Genomic DNA, 21,715 nt, shown 5'->3' with positions numbered 1-21,715 from the left:
TCATTCCTTAATTGTGTTCCATTTTTCTTCTCCATCAGGTGTATTTGAAAAGCATAAATGTGTGTAAAAAAAATCTACGATTATGATGTCATTATGATATTGTAATTAAAATTATTAATTTTATAATTAATATAAATAATTTTTTCTAAATTTTTATTAATTTATATCAATTTTTTGATTTAAAAAAAAACCTGGAATTTTTTGAAAATTTGACTGGAAAACCTGGAAAAGTCAGCAAAATTTTTTTACGAAAATGAGTATGAACCCTGTATCGGGCATGGCTTATTATCTGGCTTATTTCAAAGAGGAAAAGAGTGCATGCAGGTGGTCGCATTCTTTACCCCTGAAAAAAAGTCTGGCCTTTCTTTCCGCAAGTAAAGAATAACAGAATTAACCAAGAAAAAAAATGAGTAGGGCAGCAAGTGAAAATGAGCACCTTAAAAGAAATCTAGTAACTTTTTCTCCTTGAAAACCTCCCCTCTCGTTAGAGTTACTATCTGGTCTGTAGCATGGACATCTCTAGATGATGACTGCCCTGGAGCGAGGCAACTTCGACTGTCTTCCAGAGTGTTAATTGCGTGCTTTCCTGGGAATCTCTGAAGTGTCATGATGTTTCTCTAGGGAGGCTTGAGAACTTCTTAGTTTGTCTTTGGGTTATGAGGTTGCGTGATTCGTATAATAATCTAATATAAAATAAAAATCTATGGAGCGACATGTTGAGCTCTTGATGGTTCGATCGCTTCTCCTCCGATTTCCCGCATGACAATCCGATGGCGTCTGCTTTACAAGTGCCGCCATCTGTGAGATAAAATACAAATCGAATCTCACCACATGAGTTTTCCCCCCCAGTGAAGGAACATGGTGAGTGAACGATAAATGAGATACAAAAAATTAATCATAAGATGCAGAATAATAGATGTGCAAGACATAATACAATGATGCAGGAAATCATGTGGAATAAGTAAACACTTAAAAATATACAATGTAAAATTAAATGCAGAAAATTCAATAAGGTGTAAAAATATATATATCGGATGCATAATATAAATGAGATGCATGAAATACAAGATGGAAAAAAAAATTAATGAAATGTAGAATAATATGATGCAAAAAAAAAATATTATGATGCACAGTTCGAAATAAAATGAATTTCGGTTATCAGCCTACGACTGAATTTGACTTTTCTGCCAGACCTAGTGACATATGGTTGTACTGGCACAGCGTCATTTTTCTTTTCTTCGAGCTTGTTTTTGTCAAGTTCCACGCAGACATCGTTAAAGATAAATGCGGGTTTCACTCTGTCAAGTGAAACACAGGTCTTTCTCCCATTTAGATTTAAAGTGATTTTTTTTCATTACGAGAAAGCACTTCATGGGGTCCAGTATATGGTTGTGTGATCTTGTCAATTCGAAGAAACACATGTGAGCATGTTTGCAGTTGAGGATGCACATAAATTTTGGATTGACCATGAGCTGATGTTTTGCATGGTTTGATACTATTCATACGCTCTCTGAGCTGTTGTACATATGTGTTTGTTGATGAGAGCTGACCGGGTGTATCCGTGCAGAGATCTGCAGGTAATCTCAAAGATGTACCAAAAACTAACTTGGCACTAGAGGCTTTGATATCCGGCTTGACGGCTGCCCTGAGACCAAGTAAGATGGCTGGCAATGTGACGGTCCACTTTGGATTCTCATGTGCCTTCAATGAGCTTTTTAAGACACTGTGGAACCGTTCGACCATGCCATTGGCCTGTGGGTGGTAAGCAGTGGTACGAATCCTGCTAGTGCCAAGCAGGTTGATCAGTTCTCTGAAGAGTGATGATTCGAACTGCCGTCCTTGATCGGTTGTTATGGTTGATGGACATCCATAACAGCAAATCCAACCATCGAACAAGGCACGACAAACTGTGTCTGCTGTGATGTCTGCTACAGGTATGACTTCCGGCCATCTGGTGTAGCGATCAATTACTGTTAAGCAGTATGTCTTTCCTTCTGAAGGAGGCAGAGGTCCAACCAGATTGATATGAATATGAGAAAATCTTGCATCGGGTATTGCAAAGGTGCCTAAAGGTGTTTTGGTATGCTTATGAACCTTTGAGCGTTGGCACTCATTGCAACACTTTACCCAATCTTTGATGTTCCTTCTCATGTTCGGTCAAACGTATCTTGCAGATATTAGCTGAGTAGATGATGTTACCCCTGCATGAGCAAGATTGTGGAAATGATGAAAAATAGTCTTGCGGAAGCTCGCTGGAACAAATGGTCTTGGTGAGTCTGTAGACGCATCACATACCAGTTCTGTTGAGGTAAATGGACTTGTCATTGACGTGAAAGTCAGTGAACTGGAGTTATCTTGCTGTAACTGTTTCAATTCAGAATCCTCTCGTTGAGCAGTTGCAAAAAGGTCAAAACCCAGGAATGGTGATTCGGAAATCGAGTTGATTTCTATTCTTGAAAGAGTGTCAGCTACCACATTATCTGCACCTTTAGTATGACAAACATCAGTGCTGAATTGCAAAATGAAGTCAAGGTGTCGCCATTGACGTGGGCTGCATTTATCAGGATTTTGCTTGAAGGCGAAGACAAGAGGTTTCTGATCGGTGAAAATTGTGAACTCACGGCCATCTAGCATGCGCCAGAATCTTTTAGCAGCAGTGTACATTGCTAACAGTTCTCGGTCGTAAGTGGAGAACTTCTGTTGACTTTTTGTCAGTTTCATGGACAGGAATGCAATGGGTTCCCCTCCCCTTCCATTTGATTGCATTAGCGAACCACCGACTGCTAAACCACTGGTGTCGACCCAAAGACTTAGCTTGGCACCAGGAATCGGATGGTGAAGTAATGTTGCACCTGCTAAAGCTTGCTTTGCATCGATGAATGCTTGCTCAGCTGGATCAGTCCACTGAAGGATATCAGCTGGTTTGATTTGAGTAGCTCTTTTGGATTTCTTCTTTTTTTTTATCCCCTCCAAAAACTTGTGTAAGGGTGTTAAGATGTGTGCAGCTCTGGGCACAAAACGACGATAAAAGTTGAAGAGACCAAGAAAACGTCGTAGTTGAGTGATGGTGTTTGGCTTAGGAAAGTTCAGGATGCAATTAACACGATCTGTTAAAGGCTCGATGCCACATCCAGAAACTTTGTAACCCAAAAATTCAATTGATGAAACACCAAATACACATTTAGAGGGCTTGATGCTGAGGCCATATATTTGCAGACATTCGAATAACAACCTTAGATGTTCGATGTTCTCTTCTGGTGATTTCGAGGCTAGCAGTATGTCATCAACAAAGGCATATACAAATGGAAGTCCACGAGTGACCTCGTCAATAAACCTTTGGAATGTGGCTGCAGCGTTGCAAAGGCCGAATTGCATTCGAGTGGTCTCGAATAACCCAAACGGTGTGATAATAGCACTTTTATGGACATCTTCAGGATGTATAGGAATCTTTTTTATTTAGAAGACACCAACGAATAAGGCAAATATACAAAAAATAATAAAAGTCCTAATGCATTTCAACACCAATGGGTGCCGTCTTCAGAGGAAAAATTTTTCCTCTGAAGACGGCAAAGTCACAAAGTCAAGTCCACAGTTGATCTAGATTTCTACGAAGGCACATATATTCGGGCCTTCAAAAATATACTAGTGAACGATAATAAATCTACACCCCCGATCGCAACACCATGGCTTAAATTCATTTTGAGCGGGAATTACAAGAAAATTCGAATGGACCAATCGGATAGCACTATTCCGCAAAGGTCCAACCAGGACGCTGCATTAGTATCTCACGCAGGCTCACAGCTTCATTCTGACCACGCCATTTAAAGTGAACAGACGTACTTCTTCCGCTGAGCAACCGAGCGTGAAGATTTGGTATTCAACCCAAATGGGAAACTCGGTCAGCGAAACTAGTGGTTAAATTTTTCCTCTGAAGACGGCACCCATTGGTGTTGAAATGCATTAGGACTTTTATTATTTTTTGTATATTTGCCTTATTCGTTGGTGTCTTCTAAATATTCTTGGGCAAAGTGGATCAACTCTTCTATGTATAGGAATCTGATGATAGGCCCTGATGAGATCTATGTGAGAAAAGATTTTACTACCATGCAATTCAGATGTAAAGTCCAGAACATTTGGAACACTGTACCGGTCCTTCATAGTCTGTGCATTTAAAGCTCGGTAATCACCAACTGGACGCCATTCATCACTGTCCTTTTTCGGGACCAATGCAGAGGTGATGCATAGCAGCTGTTAGATGGTCGTAAATGGCCGAGGTCAAGCATCTGCTGAAATTCTTGCTTCACGATTTTCAATCGATCAGGAGCTAGACGTCTTGGTTTGGCATGCACAGGTGGACCAACAGTCTCGATATGATGCACGACAGAGTGTTTCACAGGTTGTCCTGGTTGTGGTGGCTTGATGATGTCGGGAAACTTGCTGAGAAGGCTGTGGTAGATGGTGTCACCTTCGATGAGTTTGATTGAGTGAACTTCAGCAATGTGAAGATCACAGTCAGCATTGAGTTTTGTTGTCCTATCCAGTAAACATCGTCGTCTGAGATCCGGAACAAGATCAAAGTTGAACAGAAAGTCTGCCCCAATGATGGGTGTAGAAACATTTGCCAGTAAGAAAGTCCAAGTGAAATTACAACGGAGATTGAAATCTAATGTCACCCTCTTTTGACCATAAACACTAATGGATGAAGCATTAGCAGCAGAGAGCTTCATAGTGGCGTCACGGCGTCGTTGTGATGGTGGTGCCGGAAGGATAGAAACATCGGATCCAGTGTCAATCAGGAATCGAATTTTGGAATTTCTGTCCATGGTAAAAAGGCGACGAGATGCCTGTGGCAAGGAGCATTTCGCGTTTTTTTTAAACTTGCACGGCGACACGCACTTTTTGGCGTTGTTGCCGAATTGATACCGTTGATACCAGCAGTTTTCCGATCGTGGATGCGGACTGCGCGCACGTGAGGTACGTTGACGAGAGTTGCTACGCGAACGCAGGGCGTTTTTCAACTCGCGGCGTAACTGAGCCACTTCGTCCCGAAGTTGCGCGACGGAATACGGCTGTTGCGGTTTCTCAACTGCGTCAACATGCTGAGGGTTCACTTCGTGAATTTTATCGGCGAGTTGAGCAGCTTTCTCGAGAACGAGTGGAGTGACAGCAGCGAGAATGGACTGAGTTGATGCCGGTAGGTGCTGGAGAAAAAGCTCCATCAGCAATTCGTCGGAGACAGAATGCGATTCCGCTCGTCGTCGCAATTCGCGGATAATGTCGGATGGTTTCCGCTCGTCGTCGCAATTCGCGGATAATGTCGGATGGTTTCCGATCTCCCAATGACTCGCATGTTAAGAGCTTTCGAAGTTGAGTGGACGACGACTCGCTCGACCGTTTAATCAGTTCCGATTTCAGCCTTTCATACGGATCCGTGGCCGGCGGATTAACGAGAATGTCTCGGACAAGAGCCGCACTTTCCGGAGGCAGATTCGTGACAACAGAGTTGTACTTTGAGACAGATTCGGTTATCGGTTTCGGAACAGCGAGAGCGAAAGTGCTTTCACACATGATGAACCACAGCGCTGGATCATGGTGGTTAAAAAGTGGTATCTGAGCGGCACTTACTTCCATGCTGAAAATCCAGGAAAAGTGATGTCAAGTTCCGGAAAGCGAAAGTTCACTGACGGGAAACGCCCGTAGATTGCCTCGTGCCGCATGAAGAAACTGGAACTTGTTTGAAGTCCGCGGTCACCATACTTTGGGTTATTAGGTTGCGTGATTTGTATAAAACGAAGGATTCCCGATAATTGATTAGTTTCTTAAAATAATTATTTATTTACAACACGAAACATAAGACAAAATAAAAATCTACGGAGCGACATATTGAGCTCTTGATGGTTCGATCGCTTCTCCTCCGATTTCCCGCGTGACAATCCGATGGCGTCGGCTTTACAAGTGCCGCCATCTGTGAGATAAAATACAAATCGAATCTCACCACAAGTCATAAACACTACCATCTGAATCATTCTCTCATATATTCCAGAAGACGGATATATAATGTGTAAATTATAAATTTTGGCAATTTTTACTACTGAACTCTCTTCCGAAAAAAAAGTTAAGACGGTTCTCTCTCTGATTTTTTTTTTGTCAATTTGATTATCACCTAGTACAGTACCAACATGAGATATTTTGTTTCGTGAATAGAGAGTTCATGCATAGAAACAAAAGAGCACAAAGGTCAGAAAATTTAGGATGTAGGCTATGTTGATTGCGGCGGAGCCTCCCTGATATTTTTCCTTCTTCCGGCTGCCCCGATAGTTCATTCTCTGATAAGACAATGTTTGCCTACTATTAAATAAATTATACAGTCGAGTCCCATTATAACATACTCCAGGAGACCAAAGAAATCACTTCGTTATAACGAAATTTCATTATAAAGGAATTTCCAATTTTTAACATGCGCAAAAAAAAAAAATTGTTGTAGCGGGATTTGAGTCTAGGGAGAAAAATACTTATTTAAGTTCTAGATATAATAAAAAGAATGAAGTTGAATTTTAAAAATAATACAAAGCAACTCAAATCAATTAAGCATTGAAGTTTTTTGCATAAGTTTTACCCGGGCTGGGATCTTTGGCAGGCCTCCTTGTCACATGTTTCACTGATCCCATAGAAGAAAAAAAATAGTTATCGGGTCCCCCCTGGCTGAAGTCCTGTCAATCCCACCCGTGTGGGGTCCATGGCTGTTAGTCGTGGTGTTTCAGTTGGATGTAGCCCATGCTAGAAAAGCAGAGGAAAATCAGAACTTTTTTGCTTCTCTACATGATTCACATCATATGACTCGCTCAAGCATTGGACTATATTGTATATGTATAGCTGACCGATGACTACTTCCAGAGGTACACCCAAGGCGGAGTAGAAGAAGACAGCTCCGTGGACCCAAATGTTGTTTTGATTTTGTTTTCACACCACAAATGCACTGAAAAAAACTATGGCTATTCATTTTACATACATATTTTTTATTATTCCATTAAATTGACCAGTCATCCTCCCGTCTAGGGTGTGCGACATCTGCGGCGACACAGGACTCCGCACTTGGAGGAGTCCCGCATATGTGGGAATATAAAAAAAAGTTTTTTTCACTATAATACAACGAGGTAGTTATGTTTCAACTACAGAAACAATAATGATTATTCCAAATAATACATCAGATAAAAGAGAATTATTCACAACTCGAAAGAGCCCTACAGATCGATCAGAGACTGCATAAAATTTTTTTTGCACCGGGCCGCGAAATTCCTAAGCCCAGCCCTGACCTTATACGGCTTAAAGGGTGGGTCGCAATGAGTTTTTTAAAGAGAAAGTTTGAGTTCTTACCCTTCAAATAGCATTGAAATTAACAGAAATTGATTATAATAACATAAAACGACATTTTCTTTCAAATTTTAATTTTTTTAAATGTTTTTTACATTAAAATTTTTTTGTCTGGGGGAGGCACACGAGTCCCCTATGCCCCATCCAGTTAGAAGGTAGGGGGCAGTGCAGACGAAATTTTGCTGACAAGGGGGAGGGGGGTCAGAGTTTTGCTAACGGAGGAGGGGTTTAAAAATAGCTAAATATTTGCTGACATAATACTTGAATTGCCCCTTACATGAATTATCTTTTTGTACCAAACACGACTATGGTCTAGATCAGCCGTTCTCAACCTTTTCTGACTTGTGGAGCCCTTTTCAGTGTATAATTTCTATGGCATAGCCCTGCTTAACTCGAGAAGCCCTTTTTAATATATTATTTATATGGCAGTGTCCTTTAGGCCTTTTTTTTTTCTTTATCAACTTTACTGATTTATTTTATTATCCTTGAGTGGCTGCAGAGCCTCTGGGAAGTGCACACTGATCCCCAAGAACTCTGCAGATCACCGGTCGAGAACCGCTAGTCTAGACAAAGTAATTTTAATTAATGCTTATCTGGAAACCATTTTCCATTAGGCCGTCCGCACACGGAGTGATTCCGTGGCGAGCGAACTACAATTCTTTTTTCCCTCTCCCTCACTTCTCAACTAAATGAGTTGGACACCGCCAACGGCGCGATTGCCGAGCAAGTGATTGGTGCTTCGAGCAATCTGGAAAGAAGTGCGATCCTAATCGAATCGTCCAAATCGTCAGGAAAAAACGGAGGCTTTCAATCTAAAATTTGTGAGTTTCGTTGAGAGATATCCGGAATCGTACGACTACATGAGGCTCAGTTACTCCAGGAAGGATGCTGTTGAGAAAGCCTGGAGTGAAATAGGGAAGGAAGTAAATTTATCAGGTATGTAGCATTTTTTTTTCATATAATAAACACCATACTAATTCATCACAGTATAGCTATTTTTTCACTGTTTACATATATGAACGTGATGAAAACTGGACATATTTTCATGGCATTCAGCCGGTACGGGATGAATTGTTGTTTAGTTTCTGGCTTAATACAGTAGGATTTGCTTTTAATGGGGGGGGGTCTGTGAAAAATTTCAGCCCATGGGGGGGGGGGGGGGAGGCAAAAGCATGCTGTATCCCACGTGCTTTTAGCTGGGTATGCAATGTTATCGTAAACTTTGTCTTAAAAACTTAATATGTGGTTTGCTTTTCGATGATTTAATAAATGAATTAGGTTCTGCTTATTTATTATGTGGATAATTTTTTTTTGTTGTGAAAAAAATAAGTGTCAGATCTTTATAATTACTGTTCATTATATTATGGTCATTATAAAAGGGTTTTTTATGATCTGGGAATTACTAAACAAATGCATTTATGCCCTAAAAAACCTAAGCTAAAAAAAAACCAGTTTCCTTGTTACATTTTGCGAAAATATTTTTAGAAATATTAGCCCTTTTAGTACGTGTTTAAAAATAAATGCTGCAGAACCTAGATAAGCGACTACCCTGGTAACTTGACAAATATTATTTTCATGTTTGGCATATTACTAAACTCAACGGGAGAAACCTCCAAGATGTCTAAACCCTGTTTAAGTCAACTGAAATTTGTGCTGTGCTATCACCATTAATTTTTCAAATTACCCTTGCATTGGTCAAGTCAATGAAGTTTCAAAACATTGCTCACTCATATTTCAACATTTCCTCATTTCATTGTTTTTACTCATAGCGGTGTCAGTGCCGGGAGTGTACTCGAGTACCCACAGAATTGTGGCAAGCACATTTTATTCAAAAATTAAACCAACCTTCTTACAGCTCAAGATGGTCATCCACAGGTGTGAAACACTTCAGATATTCTTCACACCTCGGGTCACTTCCCTTTGTTTGGAACCTGAAAATTAAACCTACTGGCTACGACCCAAATAAATTATCCCACTTTTTTGAAACACAGCTATCGCGACTCTAATATGAGATTTAAAAACTTTTTGCAAAAAAAAATTAGGTAATTTTGTTTGAGATATAGAATTGTTCACACATATATATGATTATGCATGAATACAACAATGATAACAAACCATTGTGAAAGTACGATCACATAAAACTCTTCACGAACATAACATCTGCTTTAGGTCAACATGGACACTCCAGAGTTGTGGAGGTTCCACTATTTACTGACATGAAGGCCTAATTACTTCAAAAAAATTTAACACTGTGACAGATGATTGAAATTGAGATGAGAAAAAAAACACACCATTGCTTTTTAGACATCAAGTACATGCTTCTGTAGTGTTTATTTTGATTACAAACATTTCCAAACAAGGTGCAAACATGCTCAAATCTTAACAATGACTTGATAATATGCCTGAGGGAAGGTTGTGGCAGAATATACTAGAAACTGCAACATATGTTGCAGAACATTCAGTGTTGTTGCAAAACAATGTCGGTAAAACTTTAAGAACAGAACTCTCTTCTGCACATGAAACACTATCATGGAATTTTCACTGCAGAACATTTTTTCTCAGCTGAGGGCTCGTTGCAAAACATTCTGCTTTAGGGCCAGCTAGAAAAATTTAGATACAAAAGATGTGTACGTTTACGTCTATCAAACTTCAACCTATGTTGAAAGCTTTTTATTTGGTATACAGTGTGTTTAAAAAAGAATCACCCGATTTGAAATGTGTATATTACGAAAAATATTGAACATTGGTGCTAATTACAATTAATTTTATACTACAGGGCTAACCATAGTTTTTTTATAAATCATATTAAAGATGCTTAATATGTCCACCTTGGGATGCACGGCATGTCTATACAGTAGTCAAATTTGTTTCAAAATTTTACTGGAAAATGAAGCCATCCGAATCGGTTTCTAACTGTGGGAAAAGCGTTTTCAAGCATATCAAGATATGTGATTCCTGTAACAATGGTCTCTATGAAAAAAATTTCTCCTAGAAATTACACAAAAACATTAACTTTGAAACACCCTGCATAATAAACACTGTTTACAGCCAACTACTGTAATTTCATTGAAGTGTGCCGTGTAGCATTACACCCCTATAAGAATTATTTGTTATAAATCAGCATGGGCAGAGATCTGGGGGGAAGAGGAGGCAGAATTCCCCCAGTGTCAAAGGTGGAGCCACCGTTATAAGCAGTGTGCAGTTGGTTTCAAAAACTTTTAACATTAATTTTCAAGGTGCACAGGAAAACATAGATGTGTGTGTGTGTGTGAGGATATATAAATCACACTATATGTACAGTAATTACAATATTTTATGCATATTATGTAATGGGAATTGTATAAAGAATTATACAATAATTCCATTGCCAAGGCACTGACCCCTGAGGACTCAAAAAATAATGTGTCAAGTAATTCCTGACAGTGTTTGCAGTAGAATTATGGTGCAGAACACTTGGCGGCGATGAAGATGTAAAGATGGTGTGTGCCTCGGTTGCTGCTTCAAATTGCTTCGGGGTATATGTACATCCCTCTTTTTTCCGGATGAAATTGTGTAGCACACACACACTCTTCACTATATCCACTACTTTGCTGTTGTTGCGGCACCGTATTGGCACACTTAGCACTTGAAACTTTTCAGTCATCATGCCAAAGGTGCATTCAATTGTTTTCCTTCCCCTCACAATCTATAATTGAAGACTCTCTTACACATTAAATTTTGCGACAACGGGAATGCCTCATCTGCCACAAAGTAATGGGGGAAAGCACTGTCATGTTCATGGCAGAGCAGTCTAGAAGGAGCAGGAATCTCCAGTTGCGAATGTGTCAACCAATGTTTCATAGCAGATGCTCGAAATATGCCGCCATCACTACTCCTACCCGCATACCCGGCTCTACCATCGTGAATACACCATCTGCATCGCAGCTTGCTAACAGCACGATGGAGTGGTACGATTTGTAGTTGAAGTTGGTAGAACCTGTCTTTGGAAGTTTTTCTATACGGATATGTTTTCCGTCTACTGCACCTATGCAGTTTGGCAGGTTCCGCAATGACAGAAAACGTTCTGCAATTTTTCTCCATCGTTGCTGCGTGTCTGATTTTGCCAAATATTGCGCGTCTAGCTCATCCCACAATATTCAGGCAGATTGTAGTCTCAGCTACAATCTGCCCGATTGTGGTCTTCCCTCGGGCAAAGTTCAGACCGAGGGAGACAAAGGTACATCCTGTAGCCAGATACCTGCAAAATAATTTATATCAATTACATGGGGGTTGGGGACAACAGAAATGTATCGAAATTCAAACCAAAAATTATTTTTATTTTGCTGAATTTTTTTAAAAAACTGAAAATTGTATTTCACCTCACTTTTAAAATATACAGTCTAACCCTGATGTAACGCCACCATTTGTCTTGCAGGTTTCTGGCGCTATAATGAGTTTGGCGTCATATCCAATAACAAATTAACACTTTTAATTCCTTTTATGTGAAGGATTTGTTCACTGGAAAATTTTGTCACTAAGCGGGGTTGGCGTTACAACAGGGTTTGACTATATATACTTTATAACTTGGTCATTGAATATGCATTTCATCCTAGGCCTTCTGTGTTAATTTTTCGTGTTTTTATTTTGCAGTGCACGACTGCAAAGATAAATGGAAAAATTTGAGAACTACCTTTGTGCGAAAACTGAGACTTCTTCCAAGCGGTTCAGGAACACAAGTCAAAAAACCTTATTATTTGAATGAAGCCATGCAGATTGCCCTACCTTTTGTGAAGACTGTGGGGGCGCCGAGTGGGAATTTGTTGCCTGTTCCAATGGAACATTCCCAAATCGCTAATCAACTTGAAAGCTCTCAAGTGTCAACTGGTGACAACTCTTTGGGTCTTGATGACATAGATATCCCAGACTCGCCACCCAAACCAACCACCACTCCTCCGTTAACATTAGCTGCAGCATCACTTCCTAACACACAATTTCAGAGCAGCAGTGGGATATCCCAAAAGTGAAAGACCTGCAGCACCAACAATGCAGATGCCGCCTTTGCCGAATATTTCAGCATAAAGAAGGCAAAAATGACTGCTGTTTCTGCTGCACCTCTTCCTACAGATGATCTGAAAGAGTCCATGCAACAGTTCATCGGATGCCTTTTACCCGATCTCAGGTTGATGACTAGCACACAGCTCAGATTATTTAAGAGGAAGTTGATCCTTTTGATAGACGAAATTCTTGGAACCAGTCCCTTTGAGACAACACAAGCTGTTGCCCAACCAGTGGAATTGATACATCAGTGCTCAGATGTTAGCTTCAATTCTAGCATCCTTCCTTCCATATGAACAGGCTGATACAAGTTTGACTGAATAAACTCGGTGAAATCAATGTATTTCTCAACAAATTCAAATCAAATGTTTAGATAAAACTTCATTATCATTTTGAAACTATGGATTTCGTTATCAAAGAATTAAAATTAAATAAAAGGTCTAATATGAAAAAGACCAAAAGAAGCCAAACTTGAGTTGTTTTCATTCTAGACCTTTTTATTTAATCTCATCATTTGATTTTATCGAGAAATATGTTTATTTCACTGCTTTTATTCATCTTGTGACAAACATTAATTATATACCACTTAATATAATTGTATACTTTCTGCATTGTATCTAGAGATATGGTTCCAGTCTGATATTTACCTATTCTAAAATTTGTTTTCTTCACATACATTATTTCTTTTATGAAGAAATATTTTTCATATGCCAACTACATTATTAGGTTATTGATGTTTGAATTTTATAATTTAAATGTATAATATGAAGGTTTTAACAGCTGGCTGAATGGGAGATATATATAGGAAAGAGAAAATTCAACTGCCCTTGCGGGGAATCGAACCCACATCCTCTCACTTGAAGGGTGAGCACCCTTGACTACAAAGGCAATGAAAATCTTAGTCTTTCCTTGGTGCTCATGTGCACTGAACGCCACTGTACATGGGCTGTCTGACTCAATTTAGGCCAAAGCTCGCAATTGTTGACACTGCCACCAGATGGCTACGTAACTACATTTAACCATCCATGTAAGGTCCCGTTCAGTGCATGCAAGCTCCAAGAAAAGATCAAAATATTTGTTGCCTTCGTGGTGTAGGGCACTCACCTGGCAAGTGAGAGGAGAGGGGGTTCGATTACTCACAAGGGCAGTTGAATTTTCTCTCTTTCCTGAATATGTCTTTGCATCAGCCAGCTGTAAAAAACCTTCTATGGATAGCCGAGAGTGATATCGTCCTTCGATGAATGTATGATGTTTAAATTAAAAAAAAATTAGGTAATTTGAATTTACTATTGGCCATTTTATTCATTATTAAAATGAGGCTAATTTAAATTGCCATATTCTGTTAGGAAGTAGTATGATCTGTGTGTATCATTAATTTTTTTATCTGCTGTGTGCGTTCTCTAAATAAATCTACAATTTTATGCCAGACTTGAATGATAGGCTACTGTAGAAGTTTGGCAAAGCTGGGAAAAAGAAATGTTGGAGTGGTTGGAGGTTGGGTAAAATGGTTCGTGGACCTCTATCTTTTGGAATGTTTACTTTGGTTACAAAATAATGCGTTTCAGACATGTTTATCCCTTTATGACGATGATTCATTTTTGATAAATCTCTGTCCAATTTTGGGCTACTGACCCATATACGTCTTGCATTTTCTATGAGTAATATTAGATGGTGCATTTTTGTTTACTTGTTTCACAATTTCCCAATGCGGGTATCTAGCAGGTCCTTGGATCAATTTTATATCTGTTTGTGAATTTTATATATATAACTAGCTACAATACCCGGCGCTGCCCGGGTTTTCTTCAATGAGGCTTTTTGGATCATGCGATATCTCCTTCTTTCTTTGAGGGACATGCAAACCGTGTCTAAGTTAACCAATATGGCAACGTCCTGCGCGACTCATGAAAGAAACAAATCTACATTTAAAGAAACGTAGAAATGAATAGTTCCCCCCCCCCTTTTTTTTATGGGTGTAAGGTATTTCGATTCCCTCCCCCTGAACTTCAAGTTATCTATTTCTGCCTGTTTGAGCTTCCAAAAATGCTTAATTAAAGCTGTGGAATTTTTTCGATGCACTTTACGGGGCCCAAAACTAATTTTAAAAACATCCTAAACTATATGAATTTATGCAAATAAATATCAAAAGACAATACGGAGACATTAATTTTCATGCTTGAGAAGATATAAATAAAAAGTTGAAATCAATGTTATTACATGGATATCCAACTCAAAAGATCCGGCAAATTATTCATATTTTTAATTTTCTGGGCTTCGTATCTCCAAGTGAATTCAATATTTCAAAAATCGAGAATTCAATTTAATTTTTAAAATTATTGATGTGGCAGGAAAACCCTCCCCCGCCCTAAATTTCCGTATTTATGCAGTTAAATCGGCAATTTTAATACTGATTTCTATGAGGATCACCCTTTTCCTGACCATGAAAGTGATGATGGTGATGATTATAACGTCTATTCAAAAAGCCTCATTACTGATAGTATTGAAAATGTGGCAAACCATTATAAAGGCATAAACTATTATACATAACTGGCAGCATTAAAGAAGTGACAAACCATTGTAAAGACACAAACACGTCTGAAACTCATCGCTAGGGAACCACGGTAACCAAAGTAAACGTTCGGAAAGTGATTGTTGAGGCCCAAAAACCATTGTTGCCGGACAGTTTTTTGCCCATTTGGGGCATTTGCCCTGGTCTGACGAAATTTTAAAGTAGCCTATCGTTCAAGTCGGGTTCCATTTGGTATATATGCAAAATTTGGCGACGATCGATCTAAAATTGTACATTTGTATAGAGAACATACACACACACACAGACACACAGAAAATCAATTTTATATATATAAATTAACTTTTTATGTATCAATATTTTTTCCCCACTTGTGTAATATGATTTATGTTTTATGTGCCTTTTCATTTTCCAACATGGTATTTATGTGCCCCTTGGAGAAATATTGACTTTTTATATAATTTCCTAAATTAATAAATTCATTTTTAAATAAATTGGGGTGTCTATTCATTGTTCAAATTTTGATACATAAAGTAATATGAAAAAAACTTACCTCAATGTGATCAGAAGTCGTTCTTGTGTACCTATACATTCTCGCATGTTGGTGTTTTGTTTCCTTATAGCTGGCGAAATAATTTCCACCAGCTCATTATATGTCTGTTTGGACATTCTATAAAATGCCATGAACTTAGCATCACTTTCCTGCAGTTCTCTTGCTGCCACAAACAGCCTGCAATGCAAGTTCCTTTCTATGTAGGGATGAACCCAATGCTTGCTTTTTTTTTTTTTGCTTTTTTTTTTTTTTTGCTTTTTTTTTGTGGAAATAGAACATGAGGATAGCCTCTTCGTCGCTAGAACTTTCCATAATTCAACAATGAAAAATAGAATACATGTTAGAAAATTATACTTTTATTAAGTGCACAAAATAAGAAAATAACAAGGCAGAGAACAGGTGGAAGAAGTGGCGGGAAAGTAGGAAGAGCACGGGTGCAAAGGCAAAAAATCGTCCAGTTCGCTGGCGCAAAAAATCGGCCCATTAGCGGATGCCAATCGTATAATCGCCTGTATCGTTGGAAATTTGCCGCGATCGCTCGTGACTCGCTGCTTGACTCTCTCGCCCAGTAATCGCTCCATGTGCTCTGTGGTGGTCGAGTGGTCATAGTGACGGACTCGCATCGCGGGTACCTGGGTTTGAGCCCCACCGTCACCACAGTGGTGGTCGGCTGAAGATGGTTTTCAACTTCGAGGCGCAAATGCGAGCCGATCTCCCCGTTAAAAAGTCTCGCCACAGAGAGCAGCAGCCCTACAAACAGTACAAATATTCAGTCACTACACATCACTCACTTCACTTCTGAGATATATATGGTAGCACTGAAAAATCATACACACTCAGACTGTTAGGTACACACACACTTACACTTCTGCCACAACTCAGTAGGTAGGCCTATGGCGATAGACCAGAGTTGTGCTCGGTTGGAAAAAAAAATCGCTCCGTGTGCGGAGGGCCTTAAACACTAAACATGTCAGTGAATGCTGTAAAAGGAAATGGCATATCAAGAGAATGAATAGTAGGAAATGAATAATAAGGAACTTGAAAGCAAAACAAGAGACTGGAAATCTGTTTAAGATGATGGAAAGTAAAATGCACGGGGCAATCACAAATCAGTTAAAAATAAAGAGTGAAAACAAATGTACTCGGATCGAATTTTTTGTGAAAATAGAATCATTCTATTAAACTGAAGATCCAAAAAAACTGGTACAGGCATGCGTATGCAAATAAAGAGATATGGAACCAATCAGAGTACAGTGCTGCGGTCGGCAACGCCTATATAACACAAGTGTCTGTTGTTAGATCGGTTACTGCTGCTACAATATCAGGTTATCGAGATTTAAGTGAGTTTGAACGTGGTGTTATAGTCGGCACACAAGAGATGGGACATAGCATCTCCTAGGTAGCGATGAAATTTGGATTTTCAGGTACGACAATTTCACGAGTGTACCGTGAATATCGGGAATCCGGTAAAAAATTAAATCTACGACATCGCTGCGGCCGGAAAAAGATCATGCAAGAACGGGACCAATGACCACTGACGAGAATCATTAAACGTGACAGACGTGCAACCCTTCCGCAAATTGCTGCAGAGTTCAATGCCGGATCATCAACAAGTGTCAGCGTGCGAACCATTCAACGAAACATCATCGATATGGGCTTTCGGAGCCGAAGTCCCACTCGTGTACTCTTGATGACTGCACAACACAAAGCTTTACGCCTCGCCTGGGCCGGACAACACTGATGTTGGACTGTTGAGGACTGGAAACACGTTGCCTGGTCTGACGAGTCTCGGTTCCGATTGCTTCAAGCTGATGGATGAGTACAGGTATGGAGACAACCTCATGAATCCGTGGACCCTACATATCAACAGGGGACTGTTCAAGCTGGTAGAGGCTCTGTGATGGTATGGGGCGCATGCAGTTGGCGTGATATGGGACCTCTGATACGTCTAGATACGACTCTGACAGGTGACAGGTATGTAAGCGTCCTGTCTGATCACCTGCACCCATTCATGTCCATTATGCATTCCAACGGACTTGGACAATTTCAGCAGGACAATGCGACACCCCACACATCCAGAATTCCTACTAAGTGGCTCCACGAACACTCTTCTAACTTTAGACACTTCCGCTGGCCACCAAAATCCCCAGACATGAACATTATTGAACATATCTGGGATGCCTTGCAACGTGCTGTTCAGAAGAGATCTCCACTCCCTCTTACTCCTACGGATTTATGGACAGCCCTGCAGGATTCATGGTGTCAATTACCTCCAGCACTACTTCAGACATTAGTCGAATCCATGCCACGTCATGGTGCGGCACTTCTGCGGGCTCGCAGGGGCCCTACATGATACTATTAGGCAGTTGTACCAGTTTTTTTGGCTCTGCAGTGTAAATTTCTAGTAGTTTAATCATTATTCTATAGATTTATTTCTGTAGTTAAAAACAATTCAAGAGTCTAATTTTTAATCACTATTAAATTTCCGAGAATTTCTAATAAATATTCAAAGAATGACCCAGCAAAAGAAGTTATCTTGAAGTATGTTGAATGAAATTGAGGTAATATAATCAAGAGCAAACTCAAAAAGAAACACTTATCATTTTAAATATGAAACGGGTAAATTCTGGTAAAAGAAGCAAGATCAAACGTTCAAAAATGCTACAAACTGAAGAGAACAAAAGCACTGTTTCTTGAAGTAAAATGTAATCCTGTGTATGCTACCGCACAGGGGCATAGCCAGAAAATTCGTTCGGGGTGGGGGAGACCAAAGTGATAGAACAATAGATTTGGCCATCTTTTTCCAGTCATTTTCGCACATTTCGGGGGAGGGGGACCAGACCCTCAAGTCCATCCGTCCCCGCTACGTCCTTGATACAGCATATATGAAAATAAAAACTGTATTTTATTCACTGCCAAAATTTTAAAGTGTTACAAAACTGATAAATGCTGTTACAAAAACAACTTTTTTGCTGCTACAAAAATAATTTTTCATCAGGGTTTCCACCAAGTTAGTAGCATTTTTAGTGATAAACTTGGCTTGTGAAAATCGATGCATCAGAAGGGGAGGAGTATTGCTGTTGACATCTGACGTCTAGATCGCTTTGATCACCCAGAACTCACTGATATAATAAGCAGTTTTTAACTACAATTTGTTGGTTAATAAATGTGATGAAAAAACATGACGTTAAAATTTAAAAATTCTCATTATTCTTGTCACTGGGGCTCAGAAGACAATCAGTGTGAGGCTGTATTACACTATAAGAACTGTCTCATTGTTTTCATAGCGGATATTGTATTTCTATAGCTATTGACTTTCAAAACATACTTTCAATTACAAAAAAGTTTTCAAATGATGTGCAGTTACTTAACACCGCAAAATTTGTCTCAGAGGTCATCTACATGAAAAAATATATATAATTTCCAAGTGATTCACAGAGATATTCCAATTCATTAATTTTTAGAAAAAAGTTAATTTTTCTTTATTTTTTCATGTATACAACCCCTCAAATAAATTTTGCGGTTTTAAGTAGCTGCACATTTGAAACCTTATTGTAATTAAAAATATTTAGAATACATGAGGTATCTTTCTGTCAGTTAAACATTTCTGTTCACTCTGTTACAAGAAGTATTTCTGCTGTTCACAGGAAAAAAAAAAAATTAAGAACTCTTCAAACTAAGATGTTAAATTATTAATTACCAACCCATTGTCTGTCAGATATAAAAAGTTTTCATTTTAAGTTCTAAATATATGTAAAAAATAAACTTTTCTGTATGCTATTTTGAAAAAATTATGAAAAACCATAAAAATAAAAATGACGGGGTAAAAGTCAATTTTTTTTAAACTTTGTCCTTTTTTCAGCACATGTGTAAGAAATAAGCTGATTTCATTATTTTAAGAGATAAAAAAAAGCAGAAATAATTGTTTACAGTGATATTTGTTTTTGTAATAGAGTGGACAAAATGCATGACTTTCATTCATAAAACCAAAAAAATGAAGTATTACAAAATAAAAACGAAAAATATTTATGAAGTATTAAATTTCAAACTATTGGCGATATTGTTGTTGGACACAGAATTAGTAATGATCAATGCGACCATTACATTCATGTTTATTTGTATGTGCTACTAAACCACATGTGCACCTCACCCATACTCTTATGCAGAACTTCTAATGAATTGGTGCAATTTGAAAAACGTAATGTGAAGTTTGTTTCTATGTGATGTGCTACCATCTACCATCAATCTTTCTGATTATGAGTGAAGTGTAACGATTCAATAATTGTACCATTGTAGGACGGTTGTTCTCTGTAGCGAACAGGGAGATTGTGTCACATTTACACCTCAATGTAGGGAATGAAACATGTATGAAATAGATGTTTCGGGAACCAAGCATCTGGGAAATAGAACCTGAAATACATCTCCCCACACATCATCAGTGCACACAACACTATACATTAGAGTATTCAGGAAGTCTCCCCCATCTAAGATCATAGTATTATTTTGCAGGAAACTATGTAAAAAAAAAACCCCTTCAGAATAAAAAAATAAATCAACACCCCCCCCCCCCCCCAGAAAATATATGGCACTATATATATACACCAGTGGTTTTCTCAATGAGTTGAAGGCTCAGTCATAAGCATGACTAATGGGGGGAAAATTAAAGGATGAATCACTCACGGCCTGGTGGTTGAGAAGCACTGATATATACAATCCCCGACCATGCCAGACAGTTGCTTACAAAGACCCCTTTAGGTCTGGTGTAGCACACTTGCCTAGCTTGTAAAAAGACCTTGGTTAGATTCCTGGATTTCAAAACACGTATACATATTTTTATCTATTTCTTGAATGATTAAGTTATGTACGTTCAGTTCTTTAAATGATTGATCTTTTTGTGTCTATATTGTAATTTATTGTATTTCTAGCTCCAGATTTGGGCATTGAAATGTTGGGGAACAATAGCCACCCATCAAGTCCAACATTTATCTCATTTGCATCAATGCCTTCCTTACCACCACCACCACCACCTTTGCCACCTAGAAGGAAGAGAGAAAGTGTTATTGATGCATCTTTAAATACCAAGCAGGATTACTTACCCAATATTCCTCCAAGGGATTGCAGTCCACCACCATTACCCCCTCGAAGAGACTCTTTTAGTTTTGGCACTTTATTGCGCCATCATTCTAGTTCACATTTATCTCCAGCGCAGAAAACAGGATGTTGTGTTTCTATTAGCGATAGTATTGGTCTGCCAAGAAGAAATTCAGCTATGGATATTGTAGCTCCCAGTTCACAAATTGCTGAAAGATGTGAATCCCAAATGTCTGTTGAAGAGCAAGCATTAATGAATTTACAGTGCAGCAGTTTTTCTTCACCTGTGATAAACCGTAGCAATACTTCTGAAGAAAGTGCTACGTGTAATAATAGTACACCACAGCTGCCTCCAAAGACTTATAGACAAACAATAAGTTCCTATAGGGATATTCCACCAAGGTAGCATTTCTTACATCATAAACACAAGGTAGCCAACAAGGCTCTTACTGTTTTTAAGTGTAATAAACAGGTGCACAGCAAATAGTGAATAAATAAAATATATAATAAAATATCACATACCAATTAGTCTTCAAAGTTATATGGATTTCCACCACACATGGTCATTAGGTCAGGTATTTCCCATGAAATAAATTGTTCATTTTCAGAAGAAAAACTGTGTGTGTCTACTTTAGGAAAACACATTATCACTGTATGTGTAAAATTTTGGCTGATATGCTACAGGTTCAACAGATGTCTTCATGTCCAGTATATTGAACAATCTGTGGCAAATTAGTGAAAAATTATGCTGAATAGGCCTACTGATGGAAATTACTCTGAGGATTCGTGATATGCGACATTTGCTGTATACCTTTTTGTTTCAGAAGATAAAAACAGTAATATCTTTTATGTGTTTAGCTGTTAATATTATGTCTGTAAAAACATTATTTGTAAATATAACTCGTGCATGGACATATGAATATTTATTATATATATATATATATATATATATATATATCATGCTTTATATTATAGCTTTGTGTAAAATATGTTGAAATTCATTAAAAAAAGGTTAGTATTTATAAATAAGGTGTTTTATTTCTGAATGTCTTTAATTACATACAGAGCCAACAAAAACATTGATGACACGAGGGAAATTTCGCTTGACAAGGTTATTATCACTAGCTGGCGCTGATGCGAAG

The 21,715-nt window shown here is 38.6% G+C and overlaps 1 protein-coding gene across 2 annotated transcripts in view; it reads left to right on the top strand.

Annotated features, from left to right (window-relative positions):
* Sos (Son of sevenless guanine nucleotide exchange factor) overlaps positions 1–21,514 on the top strand; it is a 530,159-nt gene extending 508,645 nt beyond the window's left edge. For both annotated transcript variants that reach the window (XM_089247363.1, XM_089247362.1), the window contains one exon: positions 20,408–21,514. In XM_089247363.1, the coding sequence (XP_089103489.1) occupies positions 20,408–20,979 (572 nt within the window). In that variant the 3' untranslated portion in view covers positions 20,980–21,514. The remainder of the gene's footprint in view (positions 1–20,407) is intronic.
* The last annotated feature ends 201 nt before the right edge of the window (positions 21,515–21,715 follow it).

Source organism: Pholcus phalangioides, unplaced genomic scaffold, assembly GCF_987345545.1.
Source record: "Pholcus phalangioides strain wild (caught in Gottingen) unplaced genomic scaffold, Ppha-v1.0 ptg000003l_1, whole genome shotgun sequence".
NCBI lineage: Eukaryota > Metazoa > Arthropoda > Arachnida > Araneae > Pholcidae > Pholcus > Pholcus phalangioides.
This window is presented reverse-complemented; position numbering and strand designations above follow the sequence as displayed.